The sequence below is a fragment of the Emydura macquarii genome, unplaced genomic scaffold, assembly GCF_026122565.2.
Source record: "Emydura macquarii macquarii isolate MOO-44397 ecotype Brisbane River unplaced genomic scaffold, CSIRO-AGI_Emac_v2 contig_1045, whole genome shotgun sequence".
Classification (NCBI taxonomy): Eukaryota; Metazoa; Chordata; order Testudines; family Chelidae; genus Emydura; species Emydura macquarii.
Genome location: NW_027131182.1, coordinates 9,177,881 through 9,201,455, shown reverse-complemented (window position 1 = coordinate 9,201,455; position 23,575 = coordinate 9,177,881). Strand labels below are relative to the sequence as shown.

Sequence of the window (23,575 nt, the reverse complement as noted above, 5' to 3'; positions counted from 1 at the left end):
CTCAAACAAAAGCTAAGAGGATGCAAATTCAAATCCAAACAAAGTATTCCATTAAATAAATTTAATAATCTCAGCTCACTTGTCAATGGACAAGCAGTCCATGTCAAAAAAATCTCAGTGCATAATTTGGTTCCCTCTTAAGGGAGATCCTAAGACTGAGATAACAAGAAGAGAGCATAGCTTTACACATACTACAGAGAGTGTGTTGCTGAGGTTTTGGAAGATCAGCATTATCTTTAACTAGTTGACTCACACTGTTCTTAGAAGAGATAATCCTTTTCCATCAGCACTTTCCAACTTTGTTAAGGAGGCCTTGAGTCTCTTGAACATGAATCTTCATCCAATTTGGGGAAACGTAACCTTATTAAAATAAATGTAAGAATTTGTTTCTGAGCACGATAAGAAAAATAATAATGAATGTCAAGTAAGTAGTGGTACTATGGATGCACTTGTGTGTGATCACATCACAGTTAGGATGACAATATAGGAACAATATTTTTCAATGCCATTCAGTTTTATTTCACAAACATATGTACATAGCGTTAGTACATACAGTAGCATTTAAGTGAAATCATCAAGAAATTTCTTGAGAGGCAAACATTTTTGTCATTTACCATACACAGTGACTTCAATCATTACAACATTTTCATACAGTTATCTCATCATGTCATCTTTAGCTTGTAAACTGCCACCGAAGCCACATACGTCTTTACATTTACAAGGACAAGTCCAAATACAGTACTAACAAATCAATAAAATACTAAAAGCTTACACTGGAATGACAATACAAATTTTACTGCAGTGCTGAGAAATCTAATCTGTGATGAAATTTGGGACTAGGGTTGAGAAAGTCACTGAAATGGAGATTTGTGTTTAACTAATGTGCAAATATTAGTTAAGTGGTTAGATAATCTATTTCCATCCAGTAAACTGCATTTTCTAGCCAAGTAACACTTACTCAACATTGGATTGCAATCCTGACGGTTGCTCTAGATGTATTGTATAAGACATTTGCAGAACTTGTCATAATTTTCTGAAAATTTTGCTAATTTAGCTTTTGCTACATTTAACTATTTTTCAGTACTGGAAGTAGATTGCCCCCTATCTTTTACAATTTTTTGTAAATTTTTAGTTTAAAGCAAACTTTTATTACACATATGTAATGTAAAATATGCTTGCACTGTATTCTAAAGAAAATTGTGTTTAGCTTACCCATTGTTACTGTGTTTGCATTTAGATTTTAAAACTAAACATGTATGTACTTGAAAAAATATTATAACATAAGTAAATATGACTTTGGAATGCCTATGGAAGAATGCATAAAACGTACCTTTTAATTTTTCTCATATGCCTATACTTAAATATAGCACTATAGTATTGGATTCTACAGACAAATAGTGTATATGTTGTGTAATTCTTTGCTTCTTGTCATGGAGACTACATATGCCTCTTTATAAATACAATGTACATGCATGTTGCATAAATTTACTTTAAAGAAAAACATAAAAAATTCTACTACAGAATTTTACCACTACTATATACTACATAGTTAGAATGAATAAAATTTACAGCAATATGAGATAAACATTCCTACCGGTCTTAATTTCTTATTTCGTTTGTAAAAACTAGAGTAAACAACAGATATGTTGATTCTGGACTGTAGAGCCTACTTTCATGTATAGTGTACTACTCAGACTGCCTCTAGAAAAAATGCATTTTAAATTTAGAAGTCATTAATTTCTTTGTTCATTTATTCCCAAGTACCACCTTTAATTTTATGTTATTTAATGAGAGCCTTCTCTCTTCTGTGAGCTTTCCAGACAAAAATGGCAAAGAAAATAAAAGCTATACAAACACTTATATCAATATGCTTAAATAAAATAGTATTGTATGGATTTTTTTTACTTTGAGCATAAACCAGCATATTTTCACATTATTAGATATTTCACAAAATTAGATATGTAAGAAAGAGGGAAATCATGAACATTTATAGTTTGCATTACAGAAGAATTCTCTTACTGGGAAAAATGTTTAAATATATTGGATTCAAATAACAACTCACTTTTTACATATTTTCCATAATTTTTTTTGCCACAGCTGCTAAATATCAGTGCTATCTGTGTTTCTATTAAGCACTTACATTCTTACCCCTTGATCCTTCAGAGAAGCCAAATTGTGATTTTGTGACACTGCGGTAATTTATACAGCAACAGGATGTGATGGTATAAATGCAGGAGTCTCATTTCCCTGCAAGTTCCAGCATAAGTGGGAGCTGCCCTGGGAAGGAGAAAGCTCTTTTTGAAATATAAATATCTGCAGTAGAAGCAAAGGGAACACAGAAAAAACATACTTTTGTGCATAAGTATTCTTCTTTTTGAGTTTCCTTTTCCCTCTTTAAGAGATTCTTGGTATTTACATGTGGACTGCTCATTCTTTCTTCCAGGTCACAAAAGCAATGACCTACTATGCCATAACTTCCAATTCAATCAAGAACTTAACTTTATATGATGAAATATGCTTCTTCAAAATGAGAGTGAAGGCTATTCTTATCCTGAAAATCTAGTTCTTCATATACTTTCTCATGAATCCCATTGCAGTTAGATGCCCCAAGAAGCTGACTGCTAAACCCTAAGACACCTCGCCCAGTGATCACCCCATAGTCACTAGAAGAAAGTACATGCAAACATAGAACCTTTTTGGTAAACAGTAAGATTCTGTAAAAGAACATTGAAAGGAAAATAATATTTATAATTATGACTGCTCTGCATTACTTCAATCTAAAATGTAAAAGTGACTAGATTCAGACCAACTTCAGAGAATGAAAATGCTGATCTAGACAAGGAGCGCAAACACAGTGTTATTGATTTTTTCAGCTTCTATTGCACCAAGCAACAGGAGCATTCCCAATCACCATCTTTGTCCTTCCTAACAACAGCAAGGAAAAACTACATGGTGATAGAATAACCAGACACTGTTGAGCTGGTGTGCATGCCTCTGAATCAATAGCTGGCAAAAGCAAGATTCTGCTGTAGGGAACCATGCAGAAATGTTGAAGTCTGGCTGGTCCCACTGGATCATTTATATAGGCACTGGTGTGGGTAATCCAGTGTTATAAAAGAATAGAGAAAGAGAGAATTACAGGGAATTTTAAAAGAAAAATGTATTTCTAGCAATAGAGAGCTTGACTCTAAACCATAAATCGATGTTCTTTGCCATCATGAGCCATGAGAATAACATTGCGATTGGAAGTCCAGATCAGCCGTGCCAGTTTGAGTGCATTGTGTGAACCTGGTGAGGCAGGCTGTACGGGAGGCACCTGGTATGTTTTAATACAGCGGAGCTGAGGTGCAGAATTCAGCATTCCAATACTTCCCAAAAGAGAGGTGTTCATCTGCAGTAATAGAAAAAGAAAGAGCCAACACTGAAATCAAAGGGTTTCTTGTGAAAAATAATTTAATGCGAAACAAAGTTTTTTCTCTTTGATATTTACAGAAAACTTATTATAAGACCTGCCACTACCAGCTACGTGGCTGCCCTCTCTAATGACCTTTAATTAAAATGTTATTTAATTCACCAAAAAACACTGTTTCTTAAACTAAAGAGATGCTAAGAATCTAAGCAGTATGTTTGCAAATGCTTACTTAACTCTATACACAACTCTGCAAAATGAAACTAGTTGTGCTAAATTTAGTAGTGTATATTTTACTGCTTTCCTTTTTCCTACAGATCTCTAGACTTCACATCATCTTAAATGACACTTTTACAGCCATATTTTAAAATGTTCTCCTCCCTTTTTTCTCTGATGATGATGGGAAGTGATATTTTTTTTAATTGGACTAAATGGAAAAATAAAATACAGCCAAGTTTTGGCTTTTATGAGTTACACACTTCAGCAAGGCATGGAAACTCAGAAAAGTTTAGCAACAAAATTAGTAGTAAGGGGTTAATTCCAGTCTTACAATTTGCCTTTTTTAAATTCTGTTTTCCTTTGATTCTATCTACTTCATATTAAATAGTGAGATCTGAATCAACCTATTATCTTAAACCTACAATGAAATCTATCAGCTACAACTTCTTTATGTTCATTTAATACAACAGCATTTCAGAAATTGAAATAAGTTATCAAAAATTACAAATTATAACATATTTCTGCTGGAATATATATTTAAACTTGTTAGAACCCAAAAATTAGAGATGGAAAAGACCTTTTAGATGCCGCAGTATATCTGCATGACAGAACAGGAATGGTCCCAATGACATAAGGGAGAACTCACGGAGGACAGGGGAAGTCCCAGAGGACTGGAGAAGGTCAAACATAATACACCTATCTTTAAAAGGTGGAACAAAGAGGACCCAGAGAATTATAGACCAGTCAACTTAATTTAGATATACGTAGAAAAATGCTGGAACTAATGATTAAGCAATTAATTTGTAAGCACATAGAGGATAACAAGATTATAGGGAATGATCAACTTGGATTTGTCAAGAAAATATCATGCTGAGCCAATCTAATTTTCTTCTTTGACATGGTTACTGGCCTAGTGGATGCGGGGAAGTAGTAGATGTGATATATTTTTATTTTAATAAGGCTTTTGAGACAGTCCCATATGACATTCTCATAAGCAAACTAGGGAAATGTGGTCTAGATGAAATTACTAATAAAGTGGGTGTGCAAACGGTTGAAAGATTATACTCAAAAAGTAGTTAGGTTTGCAGTCAAAATAGGAGGGTGTATCTCTAATGGGATGCTTCAGGGTCAATCTTGGGTCTGGTAATATTCAATATTTTCATTAATGACTTGGATAATGGAGTGGAGAATGTGCTTATAAAAATTGTGGATGACACCATGCCGGGAGGTGTCACAAGCAGTTGGAGGCCAGGATTAGAATTCACAACAACCTTGAGAAATTGGAGAATTGGTCTGAAATCAACAAGATGAAATTCAATAAAGACAAGTGCAAATTACTTTCACTTAGGAAGGAAACATCAAATGCACAAAATGGAGAATACCTGGCTAGGTGGTAGTACTGATGAAAAGGATCTGGGGGTTATAGTGGATCACAATATGAGCATGAGTCAATAATGTGATGCAGTTGCAAAAAAGGCTAATATCATTCTGGGGCGTATTATCAGGAGTGTCGCACGTAAGACATGGGAGGTAACTGTCCTGATCTATTTGGCACTGGTGAGGCAGCAGCTGGAGTACTATGTCCAATTCTGGGCACCACACTTTAGGAAAGAGATGAATAAATTGGAGGAGAGCAACAAAAATGATAAAAGGTTTAGAAAACCTGACTGATAAGAAAAGTTTAAAAGAACTGGGTTTATTTAGTCTTGAGAAAAGAAGACTGGATGAGGTGGAGGACCTGATAGGCTTCAGATATGTTAAGAGCTGTTATAAAGAGGGTAGCAATCAACTGTTCTCCATGCTCACTCAAAGTAGGACAAGAAGAAATGGGCTTAATCTGCAGCAAGAGAGACCTTAGGAAAAACATTCTAACAATAGGGTAGTTAAATTCTGGAACAGGTTTCCAGTGAGGTTGTGGAATCCCCATAACTGGAGGTTTTTAAGAACAGGTTGGACAAACGCCTGTCAGAGATTGTCTAAGACTTAAGTTTACTTGGTCCTGCCTCAGCACAGGCGGCTGGGACTTGATGACATCTCATGGTCTCTTCCAGCCCAAATTTCTATGATTCTGTGATAATCTTTTTTAAAAAACCCCCACAAAAGCTTTATTCTCTTTCTGGTATTTATATAAACAAAATATTAAGAGATAAAATCTTTAACAATACCTGTTGATCTATATTCTTTGAAAAATTGGCCAATATTTTATATTTTGTTACATATTTTAAAAAGAGAAAACCTCCCTCAAAAACTTGCATTCTCTTAAATGCTCCAATACTCTTGAAAGCCTCTCCACATAAATGTAGTAGGATACTAGGATTTATATACAAAAGGTAGATGATGGTCCAGCTGTATACCTAAGACAGGGCACATGAAACCATGGCAAATCTTAGGACATTTAAGATGTGTTGTTGCTGACACCATGTTCTGAATTTTGATCAGTACAAAATATAAGCCATTACTTTTTCTGGCCCTTCTCAGCAGCAGAATGGTGTCAGAGAGTGTAAATCATGGCATCTCTAGCAGGGAGCATGCAAGCAACACTGACATTTTCACAATTTAAATCATCTTGAGTAATAACCCTTTTAAGATGACTAATGTTACTGATTTTCCTGCATTAATAATAGTGCCGAATAGAACACAGAGGGGAAAAAATCACTAGTGCACGAGGTCACATTTTAAAACTAAATGCATAGGTACATTTAACTCTTTATGTAAAAGCCAGCTTTACATGAATGGATTTACATCCAGTAAAATCTGGCAATTCACATTTTTAAACCTATGCCTGAATATGAATTTTTTTTTTTTAAATTGAGGTGCTTTTTCTATGTAAAAGATCAAAGTCTTTTTGATCAATAAGTCAGATTGCTTTCCAGATCTTCCCAGGTAGTTAAACTAAGTATATGTACTGATGGTTGAACATTTTTATTGTTCTTATTTGCTATCTCAGGAAGCACAATATATGATGGATAATAATTCAGTACTTTTTATGGCATGTACAATATTACTGAATAACATTCAGAAAATAGTGGAAGATTAAAAAAATTTTAACTGACATTTGTATGCACACTGGATCTAGTCTTGCAGTCTTATTGATGGCAAAACTCCCACTGTCTTTGATGGCTATTTTGCTTGCATGAACTGTAGGATCAGGCCCACTGTTTTTCAGGTAACTATTATTTAAGTTTATAATTTAAAAACACTTCTACATCCTTCACCCATTTGAGCTGCTTTTATTATTTAATGCATATGTTTTAAAACTCTTAATGACATGAAAAGTAAAGGTGAATGTTAATTTTTAAAAAATATGAATGAAAACTAAATGTAAAGCAATAAATAACTCACTATATTAATTCCAATATATTTTCTTCTTTTACAGTTACATATGAATTGATTGCACATGAAAATGAGGGAGTGCTTATGCATAAATAAGGGTAGTACTGTACACATTTCCCCATTCAGCTTTGCCAACAAACCTTTACTCTGACTTGCTATTTCATTCCTGTTGTCTCTTGGATTCTGCCAATCATTCTAAACTAAATGCTGATATTTTGCTATGATCAAAGGGGAACTAAACTGCAACTACTAAAATCCTTTATATTGGTGACCTGACATAGAATTTGAACTCTTAGCTCCAGAGGAAAAAAGGTATAGAGTTACATACATCTATTGTACCACCTAGCCCAACAGAGAAGTCTTCTAAGGAAAAAAAAAAAAAGTATAAAGATATAAGGCCCAACTCTGCATATGGGGTTCATGTGCCCTTTGCAGGATAAAAAAAGTCATAAAAAAGAAAAAGATTGTTCAAACTATTAATTTGAACTCTAAAGGGTAGGGATGTTGTTATTCTGTCTTTTATAAAGTGTGTAGTTCACTTTTGGCACTATATATATATATTTTTTTTTAACAAGAAGAATTTTGATTAAAATACTAACATCAAATTCTCAAGCCTTAGCATAAAAATTCACTTGAAGGAAATTAAAACAAACAACAAACAAAAAAACCCCAAACGCCTGCCTAGAGGGCCTAGTCACTAAGAAGTGCAGGCTCTTGCTTGGCCAACCCTTACATCTACAAGGCATCAATAAAAATTATAACATTATGGCCATTTGATGAAGAACGTAGTGTTATTCAATGAAGTTCCAAAATTACGAATGTTCTCGAGTTACCTAGAGGTTAAATTTTTTCGTGTGCACATGAATAACAAAAAACACAGTTGTTTGTGTTACAACCTTACATTTAAAAATAGTAAAACAAAGATATGTATTATTTATGCAGGACCATTGGTAATCACAGATATCATCAGAGATATAAAATGCAAAGAGGAGGATGGTCTATTGCAGAGGTGTCCAACGTTTTAGTGTGAGGGGCCACACTGCAATTTTTTTCTCACTCGGGCCGGTGAACAAATTTCAGATGGGGAGGTGCTGCTTCTGTGCCCGCCCAGCACGGGTCTGCAGGGGAGGGGGTCGGCTACAGGTACCAACTTTTATTTTTGCCAGTGGGCATGGGGGGTGGGAGTTTTAGGGAGGACATGCAACTGGTCACGTGACTCGTGTCTCTCCGCCTGCCCATGGCTGCCATGGTCTCCCCACTTATGGGGGGTGGAGCTATCTTTCTCCCGCTGTGCCTCCTGGCACATTTAGCTGCTCTCCCTGGCAGCTGTGCTGGGAGCCACTTCCAAGCCGGGCCCTCCCGGCTGCTGCTCTGCAGTACGGTGACTGCCTGCAGGGCTTGGCTGGGGGACCGGTCCCCAAGCGAACCGGGAACTCCCGGGGGGGGAAGGAAGAAGGAGGGGCACTCCGCTTCACCTGGCCCTTGCCCCCAGCTGCTTCCCCCAGTCGGGCTCTCGCAGGCGGCTACTGCGCTGCACAGAGCAGCGTCCCAGCCGGCCGGTGCTGCTGGACTGCCCTGCCTTTCGGCCGTGGCCGGGCTTGGCTGGTCCAATGCCCACCGCTGCTCCTGAGTCCTGGCTAGTGCAGTGCAGTGCGGTGCGGTGCATGAGGCTGGAGAGGAGGGGCTGCTCCTTGGCTGTGGCTGCCTGGGACGGGGGGGCTGCTGCTCCCAGCTGGCACGGGGCTGGAGGGAGTGGCTGCTCCTCGGCTCTGGCCAGCTGGGGGAGACGAGGGGGCTACTCCTGCACCCGACTGGCTTGGGATTGGGGCTGTGGACAGCAGCCTTTGTGGGGCCGGACTCTGGCCTGCGGGTTGGACAACCCATTTCTAATGGATATGGTGCTAACTTGGAACTCAGGAATCCAGGTTCAAATCAATGCTCCACCACACACTTCCTGTTCCTTGGTAAAGTTCATGGTCTCTCTGTGTCTCGGTTCTCCATTTGTAAATGGGAATAATACTACTTCACTCACTCACTCACTCACACACACAGTGAGATACTCAGATAATACTATGGTATTGAGAAACATACCAGCACCTAAAAGAGGTCCATCTGCAAGGAGCTTATCTGTTTATACATCTATATTTATTTAAGAGATATATTTATACAATATATAATCTATTTATACAGATGAGTGAAGAAATTTGTCAAAATGTTACCCTAAGTAATTAAGAGGTTTGAGTCCAATGTTAAGTGATTTAGGCACTCTGGAGCCTAAATCACATTGATTTTCAACAGTACTTAAACTCCTATGTCACTCTTGAAAATTTTTAACTTTAATTACATGCCTGTGACAGAGAGTCACAGACAGCATGTGAAAAATAACTAGGAGGACAATAAAATCAGGGGAAGGAAGAGAAAAATCAGTAAGGAGATATAGATTGCCCAAAATGATGGCATTTATGTTGTGGTTTCAGTTTTAACTTTTGGAATTTCCTGATTTTTGGAATGCTTGTTATTCCAACCATAATGATACATCATTTTTTCCTGTCAGAGGTTACACTAGAACTGAATAATGTTTTTTAAAAAGATTCAAAAACTTGACTGTATAAATGCCAAAACTCTACCTTATTTACAATACTAGCATCATCTATATATCTTCACATTATGTATATATTCTTACCTGCCAAAAGGAGATATGACTGTCTGTGTTGGAATAAGTGGCAAGATACCGTCCATCAGGAGCAAAAGCCACAGCAGTTATTGGCCCTTTATGGCCATGGATAGTCTAACAGAGGAAAAAATGTAATTTAGAAGATTCATTACTCAACACCATTATAGTGTCTCACAGACACTTAAACTGAACACAAAACTAACAGTGCGTGCATCTACAGGAATGACATAGATATGGGTCATAATTGTCAGTTAAAACTAAATATAGTGAAGAGGTCATAATTGGGCAAACTGGAAACAAATATAATTTCCATGTTTCTTAAATGACGGTGAATGTAGTGCTAATGTAAGGTAGCCCTATGACAGCCTTGCATGCAGAAGACCTCTGTGTGTTCTCAGAACAGGTACGGCATATGCAGCAGCAGCTGAAGATTCCCCATGCTAGTCCATCATTGTACCTCAGTCCTAAACTAGGTACAACAGGAATATAGTCTCCATGCCAGCCTTGCCTTTCTCTGCTGAGACTCTTTACAATGATGCCAACCGTGGTGATTTTGCATATAAGTATGTGAATATTTGTCCATTTTTAGGGATTCTGAAGAAATGTTCTTATATAGTAGAAAAAGATTCAAACTTTCAAAATTACTACCTTAACTAGAAGAAAAGAGATTATTCTTTACTTGGTTTGCAGTAATAGACCTATACTCTTGGTTTAAAATCTCAGGCATGAGATTCAGAAGCTGACTGTCCAGAAACCTTTGGTGGAACAATTTCCAGCATTTATAACTGATGTGCACTTGCCATCCTCCATCTGCTGGGAAGGTGATTATATCTATGACATCCCATCTACTGCTTTACAGTCACACGACCAGTGATTCTTTCTTGTTACTCAGCTTCCAAATCTCTTGCCTTATGCTCGAAACCTTGGACAATCTGTCACTTATGTCTTGCGTAATTTTGGAGACTAAGTTCCAATGAATCTGCAGATATTATTTCTGCATAGCTCCGTGTTGCAGGTTTGCACCGGGCACCCGGCTGCTCAGGTCCTCTGCCCCACAAACCACGTGCAGATAACAACTTTGTGTTCCCACTAGCGCTTTTTATTCACAGGCTTTTTCCACCACCAACTATTTACAAATAAATACAGTCCAGGCTCAGGGGCCACTCAGCCCCTCACTCAGGGCAGCTCCCCTCCAACTGAGGCTTCTCCTTCCCCGCCCTGCCTTCCTACAGCTCCTGCTGTGAGTCTCTGGTGAGCCCCCCTTGAGCTCCTTCCTGTGAGCTTTTATAGGGCCAGTCTAACGAGCATCTAACAGCTGCTCCTTGTTAGCCCAGTCCCCACAGGATCGCTCAGCTGGCTCCACTCCCCCTTTGATTAGGGCTCCGGGGCAGAGGGCTGGCTTAGCCTTCAGTTCTCAGCCAGCACCCTGTCACACTCCCCAACATTCTGTTCCCCCTGCATAAATACGTATCAATGATACAGCAATCTCTGTGGTAGCTGGTCCAAAGAAACAATGTGGATTCCCATAGCTATTCAGTGAAGATGTCTCCTGCCCTATTGCCAGGGGTTCCAGTTGCTTTGGAATGTCAAATTAGGAATTAGATGATAGCAGTTTAGGACCACCACTTCCAGTACTAGAATCACAGACTCCATCCTGCTTGATTACTACATTTGGATATTAGGCTCAGGGCTGTGACCCTTGGAGAGGGCCAGAGCATACTGAATACATTTCCTGTTGTCCTAACAATGATTGTTTATAGGTTGACTGACATTCTGTCAGCTGATATGCACCTTTAAAGGTGGTGTGGGGGAGGGAGCAAAGGAAGTTTCTCTCACTGGGTTTCAATTCTGTTAGCCACAGAAGACCCACCACATTGAGTTTTCTCTCACTTGAAGAAATGGCAACTGGGTCACTGGGGAGAGAAGAGGCAATCAAGAATCTTCCTCACATAGGGTGAGGGTTGTCAAATCATTCTCATGTAATCCCAGTAGGAGCCCTCTACACCTTCTCTTTGATGATTAGGGGATAACCTCTTTCTCCCTGGTCCTTAATGCCCATACTCTTTTAAAAACCAAACCAAACCATGCCTTTGACCACAACTGGTGCATAATTTTTTCCTATTTTGGGCTGCAGAAGGAAGTTATCACAGCTCTTCAGGGGACCATAGAATTTCAGGAGAGGACGTTGGGAGGTTATTTGCATGAGATCTCCTCTTGAACAGTTTTTTTAACCTCTGTGTAGCAGACTGACCATTCCTCCACCTGCTGTGCGGTCAGTATCCATGTGATGTTTTTTGACAGTATATGGCTCAAAGAGCTTCATTCTTATATCTATATATATCTATATCAATATTATATATGTATATATATATGAATAGCTGTAAGAATGAAATCATTTGTTTAATTATGGTGGATAATCAGAGTCCTATTCTTTATATAGTCCAGAATAGGACTCTATGATTAGCTACCATAATTTAATTAAACAAATGTAAATCAGAAGAGCCAGAAAGGAAACAATTAATGAAAAATAAAATGAAATAATTAAATTACTGGATCAGAGAGAGTCTTTGCACAATATTAACATGCCACATTTTAACAGTGGGAGTTTATCATTCCATGGTAGCAGTAAATCAAGGAAAGAACATATGACATGATATATTTAAATTTGAAATGTCACCATAAAATTCATTATAACCATTACCATGACAGCAATCAATATTTTTGAAGCTTACAGACAGTAAGTACACTCCATTCTCCGTTATGTGAAACAAGAGATGTGCTACTTGGACGAACATGTGATAAAATTACAACAACAAATGAGAAAAATACTCGACTAAATTTTCAAACAAGCCCCTGAAAATGCATCTGCAAAGTTTGAGAGCATGCCACTTCGTACATAGAAAACCTCCATTTGCACTCAGAATGGGTACTTCTGCTATTACAATACACGTTTTGCTTTGGCGCCTAAGTGCTTGCTTGCTTGCATGCCAAAAATTTGCAGTTATATTTTTAGAAATCACTCCTTACCAGCAGGCCTCCTGACATCAGCAAATGAAAATGCATTTGCAGGGCACTGCAAAGGAAAATATTCATCCTCACAAGTATACAAATAGATTGATTTCAGAGCCATCAATTCACAGAATCATAGAAATGTAGGGCTGGAAGGATCCTCAAGAGGTCATCTGGTCCAGCCTCCTGTGCTAAGGCAGGACCAAGTAGACCTAGATCATCCCTGACAGGTGTTATAAATCATTCACATTCTCTACAGGCAAGTCTTGTCCCCTCACTACTTTCCCTTACAACGAGCCTTGATCCTCTTCCAAGGGAGAGAGAGTGCAGTTTAATAAAGTCTGAAGTGGTCGAAACCAACCCCTCCATTTCATTCTCATATGAAGAAAAGAGGAGAATAATCATGAAAGCAGAGACAGAATTGGGGATGGGAAGTTGGTGAGGGGGCAAATGGAACATATTCTCAATTTGTAACCAACTGAAAAGTTCTTAACACAGTTGCTTTCGGAGACCACAATTCAGAGCCTTAAGGGCTACAGGCGGGACACCGCTGCATTAGATCTGATCAGAGGCTGTTTTCCTTGCACATTTAAAACTCCCAATGACTTCACTGAGAATTTTGGATGTTCAAGATGTGCAGGATCAAGAACAGGACAAAAGGTTCTGTAAGAATGAAAAGCACTATATAAGAGATAGGTATTATTATTATTATTTATTATTATTACTTATAAGCATGGAGTCTCCAAGTGCTAAATCTCCTAAACTTTGGCCCAAAAAAGGCCTCCTTTTTCTCTGTATAAGAGCTATGTATGTGAAGACAAATTCAGCAAAGCAGGCCAGAGTCCCAACAAGGAATATGTTTTTGTGTAAATTTGTAATTTGGCCATTTTCATATTTAATTGTGAAAAGACCAGAAGAGATCATTTGAAGCCTCTAAAGCCTGTTATGCACATTCTTATTTACAAAAATGTTGAAACCTATCTAATATTCAGGTAGATCACCAAAGCCATTAGAGTCAATGAGCAGATGTGAACTTAGGCACGTGCTTTTCAGTCCATGTTTCTGTTTGAAAAGAAATTGTCAAAATATTTAAATGTGCTAATAATCTCTGAGCCTATAAAATTGAATTAAATCATTTTACAAACAAATCTCTTGCCAATTTGCAGTTTTTAAATCAAATCAAAGCCATTTGTCAGGTATCAACATAAATATGGCTTTAATTGAATTTAATTAATGAATACTTTTAAAAGTACACTTAGGTTAAAAATCAGTTTTAAATTGCATGTCTAAAATATTTACTTGGGAGTTTATTGTCAAGTGGGAGTAACAATTGTTTTATGGGCAAACTAACCTATCAAAATAAGTTGTTTTTATTACAGAAACACTTGCATGGCCTGAACTTTGTTCTACTTGGCTACCTTATAGTAACACAATTTGATTTTTAACATCTTTTATATTTCTAGTGAATTTAGTGCTCATATTGAAAAGCCTACAAATAACAGAAAATGCATAGTTAATCAAGTCTTAAAATAGATAGGATTGTATATTAGAATTTCAAGTTTCTAATATTTAAAAATGTATTTAGGCTTAAAAAGTAAAAAGATTTCAGACTTCAGCAAAGCATATACTTGGTATGTTTCAGCGTCACTTGCCCTTCTGAAAATGGGAAAGCTCTTGGGATGCACTGGCTTGCAGCACCGTTCCTTTCCAATTGATCGACATAATCATTTATGTCCAATCTTGATTAAATTAGAAGCATGCAATTAAAATCTTTTGGAGCACCGCCATAAAAATGTTAATTAACAGTTCAAACCTTCTGTAGCAGATGAAGTGTAAAGGAATTATTTAAAAAACATAAAACTCAACAACTGGTGGCACCTGACATTTTCTCACACATAATTTAAACCATAAACTGTATATTGCGCTGAGGTAGATATACAATTCACATACAGTTGTAATGAAATATATTTTGTGTAAACCCATACAACCAAAGATCTTTCCAAGTCCTACTCTGGACTCCTAACTGGGCAAAATTCCAATTGTCTTCAACATTACAATCACATCCATCATCTTCCATCTAAAGCAAACGCCTATTTACAATTTTTTATGGGCATAAGACCAGGAGACAGGAGCCTTGGATTCTACTCTTGTCCCTGCCACTGAGTTGCTATGTGACCTTCAGCAAGCCACAACTCTCTGTACCTCAGATTCCCCATGTGTAAATTTAGGGTCATGACACTTATCTTTGTAAAGCACTTTGAAACCTATGTATAATTATTATTTTAAATTTCAAACAGTAGCACTATCTTTCAGTTGGGTTAAAAGCTAAATACTTGTTTTGTGCAGCTTTACTTGGACCAAATTCACAAGTGGTGTATTATTTAATATTTACATCCTGGCAGCGTCTGGAGTTCCTAAGCAGAACTGCGGCTCCTTTGTCCTTGGTATTGCACCCTATCTGAAGTTCTTACAATCTGTGAAGGCAAGTGACATCAAAAGTACTTGATAAGATGGATACAGTTTTTAAATATATCTACAGACAACTGCAATTTTTTCTTGATAACTATGAATACTTAAATCATTATTAATTGGCTGATTTCTTTTAGGCATCACTGCTAAGTTATTCTTGAGGAGAGATCTGTAGTATAAAATAGTAGTATTATAGATTAAATAGGGGAGGACATTCCACACACAAGAGAAGGATGGAAGTAGTCATGGAAATGTTTACATGAGAAGCTGACAAAGGGTCAGACAAGAATGTCTTTGTTGGTAGACTGTAGAAGATAAAACTGGCACAATAAGAAACAAGAGAGGACAAATAAGGATGGAAGAGTTGTGAAGGGTCTTGAAAGGGAGTACAAGAAGTTTGAACTTGGTGCAGTGAAACAAGGGCAGCCAATGAGGGGAAAAGTTAATATAATTAAAGCAACATGTAAGGAAGATGATCTTAGCAGTTGCTTTTGCATGGGGCAGAATGGAGTGATGGTTCAGGGTTTCTGGAGAAGAGTTTACAGTACATAAAGTGAGGGATTCTGGATTAAAATTTGTTTGGGCAGAAATAAAAAGGACATGTTTTAGAAATTGTATGGAAGAAGCGGGAAGTCTTGGATACAGCTTGAGTATACAGGGGAAGAGAGGATGGTGATGATGACTCCTAAGTTACAGCCCCAAGAAACTTCTTCAAATTTGGATGCCTATACTTAAGCAGCTAAATCAATATTCAAAAGTTCTGAGCCTGAGCACCTACAGATCTTAATGACTTTCGTGGGAGTTGTAGATGATCAGCACTTCTGAAAGTCAGGCCACTTAAGGCCCGACCCTGCACCATGTAAGTAAATGGGAGTTTACAACTGACTTCAATAAGCTCAAGCTCAAATCATTAGGTGATTAAAACCAGATGTAGTTCCAGAGTTTAGGCAAACTATGTTTGAAAAATTTGGCACAAGTGCCGATACAACTTATTTTTGAAAACATGCCTTTTTGTTTACGCCTCATAACACAAAAACTAGGGGTCACCAAATGAAATTAATAGGCAGCAGGTTTAAAAAGAACAAAAGGATGTATTTCTTAACCTAACGCAGTCAAGCTATGGGAACTCCTTGCCAGAGGATGTTATGAAGGCCAAGACTATAATGGGGTTCAAAAAGGAACTAGAAAAGTTCACGGAGGATAGGTTCATCAATGGCTTTTAGCTCAGATAGGCAGGGATTACTGTTTGCCAAAGGCTGGGAATGGCTGACAGGATGGATCACTTGATGATAACCTATTCTATTCATTTCCTCTGAAGCACGTAGCACTGGCCACTGTCTGAAGACAGGATATTGGGCTAGATGGCCATTGGTCTGACCTAGTATGGCCGTTCTTACGTCTTTGCTATTATTATGGCATTAAAATACTAGAATTAGAAATGCTGAAACATTTAAACTGTTTTCTCAAATTTTTCACAGTATAATTATTGTTTCTGCACTGAGAGCCTCTGTGCCAAGTTTTAGCCTGATACAGCATTAAATGACAACATTATAATCTCCCTTTTGAAAACTGAGTTTGTAACATTATAACAGTAGGAAGATGCACCCTATAAGTGATGGTGTGAGAGTACAGTAGCTTACACGACAATAGAAAGTAAGATATACTCCACTTACAAGAGGTCGCGTATTAAGAATCTATTGTAATATTTTCTTACTGTATATCATGTACAAGATATGTCGACTTAAGCAAAACCTTGTGTCTTTAATGTAATCACTATTGCTTAATGATAAGGAAAACTAAAAGGCCAATTAATTATAGGATTCAATATTTAGACCATCAAACTCTTTAGCACTTAACAAGCAATTAATTTGTGTCAATGAAAAATGTTTTGGTAATACAAAGGTGAAAATCAATAGCACTTGCATACTTGTTGCACTCTTTACACTGACAATTTATCCAAATAACTACAGTCCTTAAGGGAGCCACATCACTTTGATGTTTTAATTTATGTACTTTCCTAGCTGACGTTAATCCTTTAAAACAGAGATTTACCTTTTCCATGTGTTATTCAATGTGCATTTGGCAATGCTCACCCTTTTATTTAGTTGTCAAGTAAATAAGTATATCACAAAATCTATGCAGCTCGATTAGAAGCTTTTTATTTGAACCTATGTTCTTGTTTTTTAGGCTTGGCTGGCTGGCTGGCTGAGGCAATTTCATTGCTATCCTAAAGGCTAACTGGAAGGATGTGTGTCTCTGCTGCTTCAGTAAGGAATTGCATGATAAAATATTCGTTTAGTTTTTTTACCTTTTGGATTACATATAAAATGTGTAGATTTTCCGCTCTGAAGTAGTTACTGAATTTATGCAAAAATCTAATATATGTGCATATTACAGTGGCACAGGATCAGGGATAGGATTTATTTTGAACAAGAAATATGGTGGGACAAAGTGCAGCTGTTTGTAGTATCCCTCTGCCCAACCAATTGTTGTTTTTTTTTAATGGGGAAGTCTCCTGGGAGACTATTTGACTTCTGCACCTGCCTGTGTACTGAAGCACACAATATATGGAAGCTACGAATCTATTTCAAGGTCTAATATTTCTCAAACTGTACACTGAAGTAAACTATTCTGTCAAAGGTAAGTACCTTTGCTATGTGGTGTATTACACTGCAGCAACATTGTGAAGTATTTTATTTTAATCATCATTGGAAATAAATATTTTAAATATAGAACTGGATATTAATGTAGACTAATGCATTACTGCAGAAACATACTTTTATTATCAACACCACCAACAATATGAATATCTACTCCCAAAACTCTGTGGGTATATGAACAAAAAGAAAATTAAGATATTGCATACCAAGGAAAGCAACATGCCCAAATGCATCACACAGAAGTATTATAACCCCAACATATACATCCTAAAAGTCTGGAAACCTGGATTTGAACTGTGCCACTTATGTGCTTTGACCAAATATTAAGCAAGAAGTGATTAGACAGCCCCCCCCCCAAGAAGACACTGTCCGCCGCTTGTAGCCTGGGAAGTTAAGCAGTTCCAGGTCTCCACTTCGACCGAAGGATATAGAGCAAATCAGTTCTGGTATAGAATGGTTATTTGCACATTAAAAATTAGAAGACTCTGAAGCTCTCTCATTAACAATCAGCCAGTGACACTGATTTTGTGGGCAAATACCCTTGAGAAGTTCTGTTGATGCTCTGAAACAACAGCAATGTATATCAGTTTTTCAATAGTAGCCCCAAACAAAACACATTTCAGTAATAATGCAGTCTAGTCCACAATGGCATGGCTCACTATACCAAAGTCCATGTCTGGAAGAGTGAGACACAACCTCTTGACATTTTGGTGATGATAAAAGACACTTGACCCCCATGAAAACTTCACCTTGCATATAAACTTGGTCACTTTGCAATAAAATAATCAAACAAACCAAATCTAGAGCATATCTAAATCAATAAAGAAGGCTGCATCAAACATGCAAGATCCTCTAGAGCAGTGGTTCTCAACCTTTTCTATATCATGACCCCATATTACAAAAGAAAAATTTGGGGACTCCCCTCTCCCATCTAGCCATAAAGAAAGAGAAAGTGATGATCTGCTTACACTTGTTTGTAAACCCCTCTGGAGGTCTTGACATCCAGGGAGAAAGCCCCTGCACGAGATACTTCCATGCCAAACAAGCCAAGCCAAATAATCTTATCAGATACTTCAGCGGCCTCTATTATGTCCCAGCTGAATTTTAATGTGAACGTAAAGCACTAAACCAAATGGTAAAGAGCTTTAAGAGTCAAACTCACTCCTTGGAATTGCACTAAAAATGCACTGAAAAACCAGAGAATCTATGGAGCACACATACAATATGCTCTTTGTGTGGAGCACTGTTAAATAAGCAAACAGATGCATTTTGAACTAGCTGAAGTTTCTGAGTCATCATCAGGTATAGCCTTATACAGAGTGCACTGCGTTACTCCAGCCTGGAGGTGATGAAAACATAGGCAATGATGGTGATGTCTGTATCTGATAGCAAAGGTCACAACTTCTAGCCCAACTGACAATGAAAACAAAAGTTTTGGCTAAAACTGCTACCTGGCCATCCTGAAACAATTGAGGAGCCAACAAGATTCCTAGATGACAAAAACAAAGATGTATAGCTAAGTGTCAACAGTATACTATACCCTAAACGACTTCACTAGCCCCTCAGAAGCCTCACACACATTGTCATTCACCTGTATCATCAGAAGTGGATCTAATAATTCCCTTTATTGTTAACTGGTGATATTTATTTGAATTAGTATGACAAAGAGATCCCGTAATTTCAGATTATTTTCCATGTCATTTAACTTGGTATGCTGTAAGAGAAAACAAAGTCACATAAGATACCTTATCTCCTATTCTACATCACAGTCTGCAGTGACCAACTAGAGTTGCTATGGCCAAGCAACAGTGCAAACTGCTATGCCCAGTGCATATTTTTCTTCTCCCAGTGGATCATTTGTAGTAGTAGGACACATCTATTTAATAGCACTCTTGTAGTGGCCTGTAACATCCTGAACCTGTTTTATTATCCAACTTCTTGTATGTCTATATTGGTATTAAAAATGCCAAATTGTCTGTAATTTCAGAATACATAATTTAATTCATGGATAAATTATACCTTGATAGTCACTTTATATATATATATATATATATATATATATATATATATATATATATTGTAACCCCCTTCTATTTCTGGGTTACTTGGGAGCCGGCAACACTCACCTGTGTGCAAGGGCGCTAAGGTTGTTAACAACAAAGGAGATCCTGAGTATCCCAGCGGTGATGTAGGATAGGTGGGAATCCTCTATCCACCCCTCTGCTGCAGTCCCTTTACTTTTAAAGGAATTTAAAATTGGCGGTGCCTCCACCTGGCTGGCCCCTGCACACGCTTAATAGCAGGCCTTGGGAGCTTCCAGGACTAAACCTAGTCTGATGATAATAATAATCTGAGACAGGTCTAACTTAACAATTGCACTTATGCAAACTAAACATCCAATATACTTAAATTAGGGTTAACACAACTTTACTTAACAAATTAAAGAAATATGGCATAACAGACTGAAACTAAACATCACTATTATGTTAAATCCACAGGGCAGCTGAATAAACCAATTAATAAAATTAGTATGAAAACAAATGAAACTTGTCTAAACTTCCATTTGCACTGCCACTGTGTACCCCACCTGCAGAGTGTACACTCCCCAAGAGTTCAGAGCCCTAACCCCGTGCTTGCGTGGGCACGCTTGAAGATCTGCAGAAGACAGCACTCTGTGGGTTCGGTGTTCCAGTTCAGCTCAGTTGTCCCGCTGGAGGTTTGGAGCTGGCCCAACCAAAGGTCTGCAGTCCTGGCCCTGCTTGAAAGGATTCTCCCTCTGCCTCTTCTCAGGCCCAGTGAAAGTCTCTGTGCAGTGCCCCTTCCCTTACACGCCCTGCCCCAAACAACACGGGGGGTGGCACTCACACTACCTCCACTGCAGGCCCACCTCAGGCAGCTCTAGGCTCAGTCCCTGCCTTAGCTTGGGCAATGCCAGCAACCTCCGAAGCTCCCTGCTCAAACAGGCTCCAACAGGCTCTCAGCCGCAGCTTCGGGACCCCAGCAGCAGTCAGCAGCAGCTTTGGGACTCCAGCAGCAGGCAGTAGCCAGCAGCAGGCAGCCAGCAGCTTCCAGCCTCAGCTGCACTCCACCCTAGCACCAAAATGGAGTCCCCCACATGCTATTCCCTGTCCCTCTGGAAGGGGGAAGTGTCTCTCCCCTCTTCCCCAAGGCATCATGGGAGTTGTAGTCTCCCAGGCTCTTCCCAACTGTAAACTCCCAATCAAGTTCCAAGGCCCCTGAAGTACAGGGTGCCTACAATATATATATATATATATACACACACACACACACACACACACCTACTATTGAGTTGTATATATGGATCTACAAAACGTGGTTTAGGAAATAATCAATATTCCATTATGTAATTGACCTTTGATTTCAAATAGTAGATTGCTGTAGCTGTGTCTGTTTAATATTAACCTATAATCTAAAGATTCTTGTAATACAGAAGATCTTTACAAATCACTAGAGTAGGTGTGTGTGTGTGTTATAGCACACCCCCAGACTAACTTTGCACAGCTTTCTAAATGCAACAACACTAAACTATTAACTCACGGGTAAGATACAGCTATTTTCAACAAATATTTTTACATGTAAAATAATAAAAAGCAAACACAAAAACCCAACCCCATAAGTGTGATAGGTTTTGAGTAATGCAAAACTTAAGAATTCTGTGTTCCAACTTCCACCAACCTACAGTAAATCTGTTCATCATATTTTTTTTCATGTAACTGAGAAGCAATTTACAACTAAGGGTCCTATCTTCACTGTAGAGCCTTCTAAAGGATCATCCCTGATTTACAAACCCACTTTCTGCCTCCAAATCCTTCCTCAAAATTAATTTACTTTGGGTAGTATTCCACTAACACCACAGGTGTGTCAGTCACCATTGCCACTTCTGCACATGATCATGACTGTGTTGTTTAAAAAAACAACCCAAAAAACTCACACGACAATGCAACAAAACTTGAATGTTCAATATATTAAGTTTCCATAAAAGAAACTTAGAAGAGGTTCTCTTTATCCCCTCTACCACCTATAATTTTGCCATTTCACAACCATCCCCCAACCCTTGATCCTCATCTTTTCTGTACTGTAGTTCCTAAAAAAGGGATCTTTTGGTTTAAGGTTTTAAAAATATCTAATCTGTAAAACACTCTCCCCACCCATGTACCATTACAGTAGATAAATAATAAGCTGATATAAATCTGATGCCTTTGTTTTAAGAAAGCTCATTTTTTCTACAAATGTTGTGTTTCTGTCTTCTTTGCTTGTGTTTAGTAAATTCTGCCTTTCTGGTCTCCTCACTTGCCCCTCAAAACACATGACAAAGTGTCAAATTTTCTTAGTGTGTAATGTGCTTAGATACACATTTTACAGTGTGAAACAATCAAAAGTGAATGTTAAAGTTAAGCAGCTTTATGTGTAAAGACAGATATCAAAACATTTTCTTGAATTTTTGTTGCCACACCAAAAAATATTTTTTTTCAAAAATGTCTAAATGTGAATTTTAAAAATAATTCAAAATCCTTACTCTATAAACATTTATATTCAGCTATTTTAACATATTTTCACTAAAAAAAATCAAAATCTTGACAATTTTTGCAATTAAACTGGTACATTCTTTCTAATAATTCTGGCACTTGCAGTAAAAATTCAGTACTGTACTACCAAAGAAGAAAAAAACATATCTGCATTTTATTTTTTAATTCATTTTCTGCCTGTCCTTCAAAAAGCTTCTCAATAATAGCAACATAAAGCCAAAGCACATGTATTAAAAATTTTTACTTAACAAAACATAACTTAATTTTTAATCTGGTAATATAATTTTGCATCAAACATTACAATTACTTAGTATTAAAATGTGAATCGTATGATTTGACAGCCAGTGTACAATGAGGGCACAAAGTGACCTTGAACAGTAGTGTATAAAAATACATTTATCACTGAAATGGCATGCTGGCTGTCAGTCAATATATGCCTCTCATTTGTTAGGAGGTTCTCCTGCTGTGATTCCCTCATTACAATTTGCTTTTACTTCCTGGGCAAATGACAACCAGAAAATGAGGCAGCTTCTATCCTGACCAAACTTAATCCAGAAAAAATTAGATGACAGCTGCAGCCAACCAAGTGTTACAGGCTGTTTTACAAAATGTTTCTAAAATGACCTGCTATATATCCTTAATGCTGCAAAATATTAAATAGGCTAGCTAATGAACTAGCCTCATTGTTTTTAAAACCATCACATTTTATTAAGTTATACATAGTGATCTGCAAAAATCAATCCCGCTTATTTTTTTTTTGTTTACAAACATTTGATTTACATTCTACTTCAGAAAACACCATTCTTTTCAGTTTAAGATACTTCAGATGACACCATCAAAATTCATATAGCAATTAACTCCTCCCATATATATAGAACTGTAATTCCCACATGACAGCATTCATCTTTTCATACATGCAGTCAATTCTATTCTAGTGTATCAAAATGTTTTTAATACCACACCCATCACCATGGAATCTGAGCACTAGTATGTATTGGATAACTGACTCTTACTACTGAAGTTTAATCTGCCCACTGCAATTATAGTTTTAAAAGAACCCCAACAGCTGATTGGTTAAATGGTATGTTATAGTTTATCATTTAAATTATTTTCCTAAAGGCATAGTGCATGCCGCACATAAGGTCCAGAAAAACAGAACAAGAAATAAAGCTTTTATATGATTTTTAATTGTTTAAAAATATTATTTTTTGTAATATGCAAAGTTAAATGTAATTGACTAACATACATATTTTTA

General features: G+C 37.5%; 1 protein-coding gene across 3 annotated transcripts in view; it reads right to left on the bottom strand.

Annotated features, from left to right (window-relative positions):
- Positions 1 to 493: 493 nt before the first annotated feature.
- Positions 494 to 23,575, bottom strand: part of WDR7 (WD repeat domain 7) — a 347,323-nt gene continuing 324,241 nt past the window's right edge. For all 3 annotated transcript variants that reach the window (XM_067545438.1, XM_067545439.1, XM_067545440.1), the window contains 2 exons: positions 9,645 to 9,749; positions 494 to 3,391 (listed from right to left, as the gene is read on the bottom strand). In XM_067545438.1, the coding sequence (XP_067401539.1) occupies positions 3,188 to 3,391; positions 9,645 to 9,749 (309 nt within the window). In that variant the 3' untranslated portion in view covers positions 494 to 3,187. The remainder of the gene's footprint in view (positions 3,392 to 9,644; positions 9,750 to 23,575) is intronic.